General features: G+C 45.5%; 1 protein-coding gene across 8 annotated transcripts in view; it reads left to right on the top strand.

Annotated features, from left to right (window-relative positions):
• The window catches only part of ppfibp2b (PPFIA binding protein 2b), a 53,865-nt gene that overhangs the window by 24,575 nt on the left and 17,050 nt on the right, over nt 1-12,240 (top strand). For 5 of the 8 annotated variants that reach the window (XM_069527905.1, XM_069527906.1, XM_069527907.1 and 2 more), the window contains exons 4-7: nt 1,911-1,997; nt 4,329-4,442; nt 7,759-7,908; nt 11,819-12,085. In XM_069527905.1, coding sequence (XP_069384006.1) covers nt 1,911-1,997; nt 4,329-4,442; nt 7,759-7,908; nt 11,819-12,085 — 618 coding nt within the window. The remainder of the gene's footprint in view (nt 1-1,910; nt 1,998-4,328; nt 4,443-7,758; nt 7,909-11,818; nt 12,086-12,240) is intronic. The other 3 variants (XM_069527910.1, XM_069527911.1, XM_069527912.1) reach the window with 1 other exon arrangement.

Here is a 12,240-nt window from a genome sequence, read left to right on the forward strand (position 1 = left end):
ACATTTTAAACGTGTGTTTCCCCAAAGTAGAAACTCACCAGATCAAATAGTTCCTGCCACAGGAGGGACGAGCCACAGGTTCCGCTGTGACCTTGTTTGTGTTCGGAGTTAAATAAAGACTTTTTAACTCTTTCCATTCTGCTGCTTCTGACACTTCATCCAAACACGGTGTCAGTGAAGGCATCTTTTTACTCTCTGTTCATCCCTCGCTCCCTCCCTCTGTTTCCCTTTCTGTCGGTTTCGTTTACACTAAGTTCCCAGGTTTAATGTGTCCTTATGGTCACTGTGGGATCCTCTGAACTCGCTGACCTCAGCTGCAGACGGAGCTTGAAGGATTACTTGATGATTCCAGGGTCTTGTGTCTGAGTTCGGTCGATTCTCATTATCAAGACGCAGGTTTTAAAAACCAAAACAATGAGCTGAAAGACGTTAAACCTGCAGAAGAGGACGACGACTGTGAGGCAGGAAGTTTACGGTAGACAGAGTTGACTGATCTATTGTTTATGTCTGAGAGACGCTCGGAGTCCGAGATTCCAACTTCCAATCTGTTCGGTTCGGTAGTTTTTGTGTAATCCTGCAACCAACTAACAAACAAACACCAGTGAAAACATAAGCTCCTCTTCAGAGGTAACTAGAGAAACTGCCCAAACACTAAGATGCTTTCCGAGTCAGTTGCACCAGACTTTCTCCGGAGTTTCTCCCGAGAGCGTCCTCGTAAACAGAATGTCTGAATCAGCTCATGTAAGAACACAGCAGGAGATTTTCCCTGTGAACAAACACTCAACGACAGGACAATCGGACTTTTACAAAGATATGGAAAACCCCTCTGACGACACCATTTAAATGAGTTCTGCTTGATTTCTTGACTTCCTGACCAAAAAGAAAAAGCTCTTTCACACAGTCTGCAGAAACAAATCAGATTTCTATTTACTCCTGCTTGGTTTCACGACATACAGATATATAGAGGAGTTGTTCTAGATGAGTCTATGGATTGAAAATCAGAACACAAGCCTCTGGAGCATGATGATAACTCACTGCCAGCGCTGGGTTATTTCTGGATAAATGGGAGTCAGATGAGTCAGATGGTTTTAATAATGTGCATCTGCATCATGTGCTCGTGAAAAATCTGAATGTGAACAGCAGCCGCTCTGTCAGCCTCTGGTGCAGGAGGCAGCTCCGACCCGTCCACCAAACAGGAAGAGCATCGATGCAGCTCTAAAAAAAAAAACAAACCCACAGACGCTGCTTCGATATTTTAATCTCTTTCCTGCTGCTGTGTTCACGTCATCGTCTGTACTGCGTCTGATTCATCACCTGACAAACCTGTCGCTAACTCTCAGGAAAGAATCTACACGGCTTCCTCCGTCAGGCCTGAGGAGATTCAAAGTCCTGCTCACCAATATGACATTTTTTAAGATTTAACGTGATTTATTCTGGATTTTTATTTACTTACCAACAGAAAACAACTTGAAGAATATCTTTAAAATATCTGTAAATAACAAATACGACCAATGTAAAATAGAAAGTGTCTTGTCGCAAACATAACAGGATGAAACTTAATCACTGCTGCTTCAGTCATATAATTATTTAAATGGAGTTTCGGTTATTCACAGTAATGATACATGATGAAATAATGACATGAGTCTAAAGCTCTGTATCTTAAACATCTCGATTAATCCAGGTTCACAACATGTTCCTCAGAGAAAACATACTTATTTATTATTAAATCACATTGTTAACAGAAATGTGCATCTTGATTAAATTATTAATTCTCTTCTTTTGGTCCAATTGGTCTCATTAGAATATGACACCACATTTAAATCCAGATTTTTACTTTTAACACGTGACGTGATTTCCAGCCTCCGCTAACGATCTGTGGTTTGTTTCTGCTTCTGTGTTGTTGTGTCCAGGTGAACTCGTGTTCTCCAGCCAACAATGAAACCTACCAGGACCGACTGCTCCGCCTAGAGGGGGACAAGGAGTCTCTGGTGCTGCAGGTAACAGAGTGTGTGTGTGTTTGACCTGTTTGCACCCGAGGGACATTAAGCTGGACACAAACACTTGAGGCCTGGACAGAGACGCAGACACAGCAGCCGATGGAGAGAGACTCGTTTTGACGGCTTGTACAGTAGATGAGCAGATGTCCTGAGACTGTTCAGGCTCATTTCACAGTTAATGACAGATAGTTCCACTACATTTCTAAAGTAATCAATTATTACGTCTTTGTTTGTCACCAACATGTTGGTCTCTGAGATCATCAACAGAAGAGTTAAGAAAATACCCCAATAATCATTTCCCTGCATGTTTTCTCCTCCGTCTCCTAAAACGAAATCAAAGAGAAAAACAGTATTTTTGACGTGATGATCTGAATCCCTGCTGTGAGTCAATGAGCCTCGGATTTGCCGCACTGGAAAAACAGCTCCGCTTCTTATCTATAATCACAGGACTTTTATGTGACTTCACAACAGAACAAGCCCAGACACCTTCAGAGCACACGCGTGTTTACTGACGACTTTCACAGCGTCTCTCAGCATCGGTGCCGCTGCAGCAGATGATGCATGTCCAGCTCCACTCGGTGTCAACAGGCTCAGCTCTGCTCTTACATCACGTTAATAACTGGTTCATGGCGGCTGCGTTCTCCGTCTGTACATTCCTCCGACTTAAATCATCTTTCAGTGACTCCTCCTCCACCGTGTGTGTGTGTGTGTGTGAGGATCTGTTTATTAATGTTGAGTTAAAGTGCAACAGCTCCCTGGAGGACTCTGGTGCTTAAAGGTGTCGTAAAGTCCATTTCTGTCTCTCTCACACACACACACACACACACACACACACACACACACACACACACACACACACCTACTAGTTACACATTCTTCATCTGACGTCAGTGCTGATTGGTCCATATCCGGGGTCGACCGGGGCTCATTGTTCCTGGCAGAAGACTTAATTGGCTGTGGATGATTTCCCCCCCTCGTGGTTCTTTTTCTCTTCACCTGCTTCTTATTTATGGGAGGTGTTGTCTTTCCTCAGTGTGTGTGTGTGTGTGTGTGTGTGTGTGTGTGTGTGTGTGTGTGTGTGTGTGTGTGTGTGTGTGTGTGAGAGAGTGGGTGTGTGTGTATATAAACTCTTAGTGTTTTGTAATAACTTCCCTGTGGCCTCGTACAGAACTTACACCTCCATTTTATTTGTGTGGCTCAGCAGCAGCGGGTGTTCACACAAGGTAAGGTTGTATTTTTACTCACGTTCAGTCCTTTGAAGGACTTTGAACTTTCTTATCTTTTTAAAAGTTCTGTGCCGCTACAGCCTCAGAAAAGTTTATACAGAAATCCTTGATCCTGAATTTGTCCTCAACTTTCCTCCACTTCTCTTTTCTCTCGCTCAGAGCACCACAGCCTGTTTCCAGGTTCTCTGCGTCACGTGGGTAACGCAACATTATCACCGGGACATGAGTGATAAATGAAATCACAATTGTTATGCGATTAATTGTGCGACACATTCCAGTGATGGAAGATGAGACCGAGCGGGTGAACTACAAACAATCATTGATCCGCCCGCAGCTGATATTAAATCCACAGCCAGAAAATCTCTGTATTGTATTTGATTATATTTGATTCACAACAATCTTCAAGTCCACGAAATCATATTTTATGATTATCTGTCATTACAAGCTTTTGTGTTTCATCTTTAATGGGACTCGTTCACCTGCGTCTTCACTCTGTCCCCTTGTTTTTCTTTGGGATCTAGATTTTAAGGAACACGTCGAGTCAGAAACGTTGCAGGAGATTTCTTTGTTTTCTGTTGTTGCCACAGAGGCTGTGAGAGAGGAGCCGGCTGCAGGGGAACAATTTATTCTGAAGCTGAAGTGACAGACGATCGGATGCTGTCAGAGACATTTCGCATAGTTAATGAGAATGGGAGTGTGTGTGTGTGTGTGTGTGTGTGTGTGTGTGTGTGTGTGTGTGTGTGTGTGTGTGTGTGTGTGTGTGTGGATGTGTTGTCAGGTAGATTATAGTAAATGTGTTGGCACATTCTTTAGTGGCAGACTGTTGAGTAAATGTTTGTTGTTTTGGAGTTGAGGTATTTCAGGATGAGTGTGTGTGTGTGTGTGTGTGTGTGTGTGTGTGTGTGTGTATGTGTGTGTGTGTGTGTGTGTGTGTGTGTTGGTGCAGATCTGGATCAGAGGGTGGATCCAGGATTGTGAGTTTTGAGTGTCTATACTGTATTTCCAATAATTAGTGTGATCTTGGCTTCAGGTGTAATTCTGTTCTCTTATTTAGCATCGAGCGTGTCGATGTCCTGACAGAGCATGTGACTGTGTCACCCATCAGGTGAGCGTTCTGACCGACCAGGTGGAGGCACAGGGCGAGAAAATCCGAGACCTAGAAAGTTCTCTGGAGGAACACCGGCAGAAACTGGCCTCCACTGAGGAGATGCTGCAACAGGTAACACACACACACACACACACACACACACACACACACACACACACAGTAGAGCAGCGGTTGATCGTTAGCTGGGGTTGTGAATGAATACATAAAGGAGCGGCTCAGTATTTCATGCAGAACATTTCATCCTGACTTTATAATGACTCACTGGTTTCAGCACAAACATCAAGAACAAACAGGAGCTCAACGTTATCGAGTGTTTCTCCTCACGAGATTAGACGAAGTTCTCTCCTGCAGGAGGAGGTGACCTTCGCAGATGAAGAACAGGCTGTTGTTCACTTCTTTACCTCTTTAGTGTTTAAAACCCTTTTCTCAGATGGGGGTCTTTGGGGGCCATTGTTATTTCGGGGGTCGGGGGGGGGGGCTGCACGGTCTGTCGAGACCAAAACGTGTTCAGGTCGTTCCAGTTGTTTTTTCTTGACATCAGCGGTGACACGAACCCATGAGCTCTGCCAGGCTGCGCACAACAACAACACAACTGTGTGTGTGTCAGAGAATCCGCCTCCTGTTTGGACGCCTCAACGGCACCTTTGTCCCGCTCGCTGTCAACAACGAGGAGGAAAAGGCCACAGCCTCGGTTTTATCCAACCGGTTTTTATAATTCACTCATTAACTCAGTCTTGAAAACAGCAGAAATAGAGGAAAATATTTTCGTTTCTTGTTCTCTGTCGGCTCTAATTGAAAGAACGTCACTTGTCGACGGAGTCCTTTGCTCCAGACAGAACAAAAGCACAGTTGTATTTGCACCACAGTTGTTTTCAACGTTTGAAACTGTGAGTTAATCTCCACCTGCTGCTTCTCCTGATCTTTACGACGCTTCATGACCAGCGACTTCAAGTGTGGAGGTTTTATTGGGTTTGACTTCACTGATCTGCAGCTGTCGTCACTGCTGTGTGTGTGTGTGTGTGTGTGTCCTGAGATATTTCTATTCTTCCAGTTTCACGTCCGTCTCCCCCCCCCCGCACTTTTTCTCACTTGGACTCTGACATTTTACTTGTGAGCTATGAGACTTCAGGTCTTTTTAAAAAAGCAACAGATTTCCTTCTGCTGCAGAAAATCCTCTTTTTGAGTCTCTGTCTTTAATGTGTGTGGGCGTGTGTGTGTGTGTGTGTGTGTGTGTGTGTGTGTGTGTGTGTGTGTGTGTGTGTGTGTCTGATAAAGACACACAGAGAGTCCATCCAGCCATGTAACATTATGTGTCAGTGCCGCAGGGCTGCTGCTGCTGCTACTTGCTGTGGGAACCACAACTAATCTAATAAGAAATAGTCCTGAGTCAGCGTGCACACACACACACACACACACACACACACACACACACACACACACACACACATGCACACACACACTGTGTCATCATACTAAAGGAGATCCACCCACACATGCAGTCATACAGTGACTACATTTGCTGCTGTGCCTTAATATCCTTCACAACACACACACACACACACACACACACACACACAGATGGATGTTGACGCTGTCACTGTTTCCTGACACGTTCATGTGAGAAATGTTTTGTTAACAGCTCAGAGGTGAAAACCGAACACTGCTGTAACTTGATGAATTGGACTTCACAGTGAAATAATTAGAATCTGGAGACACTGAGAATAAAATGAAGTGTGTGAGGTTTGTAATTATTTGGGGCAAAATGAGCCAAGTCACTGATTTTGTCTCCTTAGAAAAGTCTTCTGAATATTATGTACTTTTTGAAAATAGCAACAAGGACAATGTTGATCTGTGTCAGCGTGTAATTCATTTATGGAAATGCACATTTTATTTTCATTTATTTATTAATTTAATCTTGAAATCACATTCTCTGGCTGCTGTCCAAATCCAAGCATCACGTCTGACCCCCGTCCAGGAGACGAGAGTAATCTCTTCACAGAAATCTATAAGTGCTGCCGAGCAGATCGTCCGTCACGTGCTGCTCCTCGTAATTGAGGCAAAGCAAATGTCAGACAGCTGAGCCGCGGGACGCGACCACACCATTCTGATAAATTACCTCTAAAGACTTCGGCTTAGCTCGGTGCAAGTGACACTGGCTGCTCCGAACTGACACTCAGCTGCCATAGCTAAGCAGATTTCCCCTGTGTGTGTGTGTGTGTGTGTGTGTGTGTGTGTGTGTGTGTGTGTGTGTGTGTCCAGTTATTGTGGGGTTATATCTGTCCGTCTGTGGCGGTGGTGTTGACACTGTGCTGATCATAGGATCTGTCCATTAGGTGCGACGGTTCCTCCGTGGTTGGACCGTGGTAAAATTATCTGTTTAGCACTTTTCTCGTCTGTAGTGCACATTAGTGCACGTGCAGCTAAAAGAACGTGGCCACATGCGTCTCGCACCACGTCGTTATTCCATTCGATTGCTTTCACACCACAGACTGTGAGACGGAGGAAGCGTCTCCACTTCCTCCTGAAAAATGAAGCCGTCAGTCATGACGTTTGCCCGGTTTTTCATCACACAGCGATTTCAGTTTTTCGTTAAAATGAATCTTCCGTTCCCTGAAGCAGAGGAACCAGGCGTGAGCAGCCTCTGTCGTCCAACCTGTAAATAAAGATGGCCGCCACGTCTCCACTTCCTCAATCGCCGCCATCTTATGTTGGCGATTGAGTGGATCCACAACGTCGTGGTCCCGCCCCAACACACGCCCCTGACCAATCAAGAGTCACTTTCAGCTGTTCAATCGTGATGCTTCTTTCTCTCGTGGACGTCGTCCATGTTTATTTTCAGTTTGTGGTTCACACCTGTACGTCTAGAGCACAACACGTTCGTCACCATGAGGCTGACTCGTCCTTGAACACTTTCACTGACATGTTTCAGATCGTTCACCTGTGGCATCGTCGTTGGCTGAAGTCAAAACAGAAATAAACACTCTGAGTTAATGTTTCTCTCTCTTTTCCAACTTCATCTGAAACGTTTCATCTCACAGAGGACGACGGAGTTGGAAGTTTGAGGTTCTGAACGACAATCAGGCTTTTAAGGTTTGAAGTTCAGGAAAGAAGAAGAAGAAGAAGAAGAAGTGGGATTACACGTTGTTTAAATGAGGAAACGAAAGAAAGAGTCACACTGGGAGTTGACAAATTGAAATGTTGAGTTGACTGCGCTTTCAGATTTTTCTTTTTCTCTCTCCCAGGCCAAAGAGATATATTAATAGAGTCCTTAGTGTGTGAGTGTGTATATTTAGCTCCGAGGGGTCTGGGCCCCCGGCCTGGTCTGCTCGCTCAGTGTGGGAAGAACTTTATACTGAGCTGATCTCTGTGTGTGTATCTGTGTGTGTGTGTGTGTGTGTGTGTGTGTGTGTGTGTGTGTGTTCTCCAGGAGCTGATAAGCAGGACGTCTCTGGAGACTCAGAAGCTGGATCTGATGGACGAGGTGTCCTGTCTCAAACTGAAGCTAGTCGGCATGGAGGAGACTCACACCGACACACAACCACAAGATGCTGTGGACACAAAGCAGAACAAAGCCGAGGTATGGGAAGTGTGTGTGTGTGTGTGTGTGTGTGTGTGTGTGTGTGTTTCACTGAGCTCGTGCTGCCTCAGGCTCAGAGCTGCGGCTGCGTCTTCTTTCCTCCAGGGATCGATCATTTGGATGATGCCTGTATTTACACACAGAGTTCCGTGTTGCAGTTCTTCATTAAAACGTCTAAAAACAAATATCTCATATATGTTGTTGACTTGTGTTCTCACATCATCCGAAATGTTTCCAACAACGTTTGAAATCTGGAGAAATCCCCAGTTTTCTTCACAGTTTCAGGACCTTTCGTTTTGTCGCCTTTGAATTGCGTCACGGCCCCTTTACCTCTTTACATTTGAACTGGAATAAAACTTTAATAGTGAAACTAACAGGAAAGCTCATAATGGACAATCCTAACAAACATGATGTGTGTATATATATAGTATATAGTCGAGACGGGTCGTCCATCTTTGTTCACAGTTATTGAAACACTCTCCACCCACCTCACTGAAGCACCGATAGCTTCACCATCCTTTGCCAGCAGCTTGAACTCTGTACACATTCAGTGAAATTCAGAAGCACTGCCAGGTTTCTCCAGAAACTATTGTTGACAAAACCAATTCCAAGTTATCGTAGTTGTATTTTAGCCCAAACTGAAATCATACAATAACATCGACACTCAGACATGTCTGCCCCCGTCTAACCTCTCTGGCAGAGCAGTTAATGAAATACGTCTGGAGGAGATACAAGTTTCTGTGTGGAGGCTCGGAAACGAGCCAGAACGCTTCAAACCGTCTTTCCAAACAGTTTCAACTGCAGCCTGCGGACAGACGCACAGACAGTCTGACACCAAGTCAACATTTTGAAACGTCATTTAAAGAGTTCAACCTCAGACAGGATTTGGTGAAAGTCCAAATTCAGATGTCGTCGTTTGAACTCGATCACTGCATCATCATGACATCACCGATCCTATTCTTTTTTCTTCCTCTGCTTTAAACAGCAACACATGATTTCTTCTTCTCCTTCATAAGAACAATTGCTTCCTCCCATGTGTTGTGTTATCACACGTGCACTGTAAAACTAAATGTAACTTTTAATAGTGCGTTACAGACACGAATAAGAGCGGAGGCACCAGAAAAGTGCAGTCGAGCTGTCTTCGCTTGTCGTCTCCGGTTTCTTTGTGGGGACTAAGTTCATTGTGACACCCAGCTGCTCCCACCGGCACCGCAAGTGTGTGTGTGTGTGTGTGTGTGTGTGTGTGTGTGTGTGTGTGTGTGTGTGTGTGTGTATTCTTCTGACACAAGGCACCCGGGGCTGTTCTTTCAATGAACAAATATGATACAGCATTTTTGTTCTGCACATGCACATGGATGGAGTGAGATGAGCGTCAGTGGGACGGATAGAGAGAGACAGCGAGGAGAGGGCTTGACAGGAGAGAGAGAGAGAGAGGTATGGAGGGAGGAGAGGAAAAGAGAGGATGAGAGACAGTGATGGACAGATTGAAAGATGAAAAGTGACAAAATGCACTGTGGAAATATTGTTTTCCATCCTGCAAGGCGTAAAATGAACATGCAAGACAAACTTCACACTTTGAAACCCTGCGGGACGCAGAGCGTGAGCAGATGCTCTCAAACTGAGAGACCAAGCGCTCGAATGAAAGGAAGTGATTGTTGGGCCTCGCTGCTGGTGGCGGTTCTACTTTTGGGTTCCAGATTATTTTGTGTGTTCGCTGGTTTGCAATTCCACATTTTTCTTAAAACCAAGTTTAACGCAATAAAAGTTGAAGGAACAATAAAATCTTTACGTTTCATCCCCGAGGGGGCACGAGTGTCATGAGTGTGAGTTTCGTTGCAGCCCATCTGACGATTGTTGAGCATTTCATAAAAACTGAAGTGAACCTCAGGGTGGAGCTAAAGGACTCGATAGGATCGTGAAAGTCAGTTTCTATCCGTCTGAACCAAAGCATTGGACCGACGTCCTGTTCCATCGGTTCACAGACTGGCGTTAAGCATTAAGAGTAGTCACAGTCACATGTCAGGCACAAGGGCACTTCAGCAGAAAGAGCTGCACTCATCCGTTTCCTCCAGTCTGATGTTCGGGGTGGTTCAGGGATCACGAGGCTGCTCCTCTGAGCCGAGGGCCCCGGTCCCGCTCAGTAAGTGTCCACGTCAGACGGAGCTGTTTCGACTCCGACATGTTGATGCTCGGTGAGTGGAGCAATGAGATATGAAGTGTGGTGCACAAATCCAACACATCCAACGCACAACGGGGGTGTTTGGCTTCGGTTACGATGGAGACTGACTCACGTCTGCAGTTTGCGTGTGTGTGTGTGTTCATGCGTGTGTGTCTGTTTGTGTGTGTGTGTGTGTGTGTGTGTGTCTGTTTGTGTGTGTGTGTGTGTGTGAGACAGCTGGTCTGGCAGGAGGAATGACAGACATCCACTCTGAGCATTCCTGTTGGCCAAACACTTTTACCTCAGGGAGCCGCAGGAACAAAATAAACTCTCTGCTGTCCGATGAACACTTTGAATCCTGGGCAGCTGCGGCTCAGGAGGTAGAGCGGAACCGCTAATCACATGGTGGGCTGCTCGATCCCTCGCTGACTCCACCCGTGTCCTTCGGCAGGACCATGGAGTGTAAATGAAGATGGACATTCACTTGGACTCAGAGATGGACTGATTAGTACAGTGTGCTAGGGTCAAAGGTCACAGTGACCTCATGTGGACAAAAGGTGTATGTGGACTGAAACGAGCTACGACTGGAGAGCCGGGATGTCATAGTTATAACATCATAGTAATTCAAACCAAACTAACTGGGGCAGAGAACATTTGAATATTCATCAGTGTGATAAGAGCTACCTCCAATGACAGAAAGATTATTTGACGTGTATTTTGTATTTGGCCCGAGTCCTCTTCGTTAACATGGAGGAGGCCTCAGTAAGGGCCAGCTGTCGTCCATCTTTTTATTCAGTCTGTGCTTTATGAATTGCAAAGACTGTTGAAGTAGAAACACGCTGCACCAGTGCTCTGTGTTTAACGATGTAATTACTGAAACAGCAACTTTTCAGGAACAAGCTTTTGAATCTGACGACGCTGCGTTCTCAGTTCCACGAACCTCAGAGTTGTGAGTTTCTTTCAGGCCGAGAGCTCGTGGAGTTTAATGTGTTGTTTTCCTGAGCGTCTCCCGTTGTTTCTGCAGCACATCTGTCTGATCCTCTCTTCCTGTCTCCCTCTTTTGGTTTTAACTCTCTGTTTCAGCCGGGACCAGACTTGGCCGGAGATCAAGCATGTTATAATTAGCCTGGTGCTCGGGGTGGAGCTATTACATGGAGGGTTGAGACCCTGTGCTGCTCCGCTGAGGGAAGGACCCCGTCAGTGAGAGAGCGTTTTGCATTTGGACAAACTTAGGGATTTAAAAAAATCATCATTTGAGTCTGGGGGTGATAAAACTATAGCAGCTATGAAGACAGACACGATGACGGCTCCACAGAAGTCAAAAGCACTTTGTTCTCCTCGCAATCGAATAAAGTTTACTGCACAGACTCCGATGTCTTCAAGATGGCTGCATCTGTATTTGCTATTTAAGCATTTTAATTTAATGAAAACTTTTTCTCCCATTAATCAAGAACTTCTTTTCAGGGCTCGGATTTTGCAAACCAATTATTTCATTTGATTTATTCTGCAATTCATGTTTGTGTTTGATGTAGTTCAGAGGTTTTAGTTTCTTTGTGTTTGAGCTTTTTCAGCAAACAGTCATCGAGTTATGGAAACAGGACTTCCCCAAGTACTGATGAAGATGAACAAATAAGTTAATGTCTGTCTCTCCTCTTCCTCTCCTCTCACTCATTCCTGCTTTCCTCCTCCTCATCATCATCATCATCATCATCATCATCATCATCATCATCTCACCTCCTCCATCGTTCCCAGTGTGTGGTAAATCTCATCAGTGAGCTCCAGGAGCAGATGTGCAGGTTTCAGGCAGAGATCAGCACTCGCATCCAGGAGAAACGGGCCCTGGAGGAGCGGGAGGCCCAGCAGGGGGAGCCCAGGGCCCTGGAGGAGCGGGAGGCCCAGCAGGGGGAGCCCAGAGGCAGCCAAGCCCAGGGCCATGGCCCTCAGCCTGGGTTAGCCGGCTCTGACCTTAGCCTCCCCGGCTCTGACGCCTGGATGCACAATGGAGGACAGACTGTACACGTAGGGAGACTTGATGGATGAACTCATCTTCCCCTCCTCCCCCATCATTTCTTCTCATCTTGTCCTCTCCCCTTTTCTTAACCCGTCCACACACCACCCGGTATTTGGATATTTCCACAGAATCAAACTAACAACCTCTCGTGAAGTGTCTGTGT

The sequence above is a fragment of the Paralichthys olivaceus genome, chromosome 7 (genome assembly GCF_024713975.1).
Source record: "Paralichthys olivaceus isolate ysfri-2021 chromosome 7, ASM2471397v2, whole genome shotgun sequence".
Lineage (NCBI taxonomy): Eukaryota > Metazoa > Chordata > Actinopteri > Pleuronectiformes > Paralichthyidae > Paralichthys > Paralichthys olivaceus.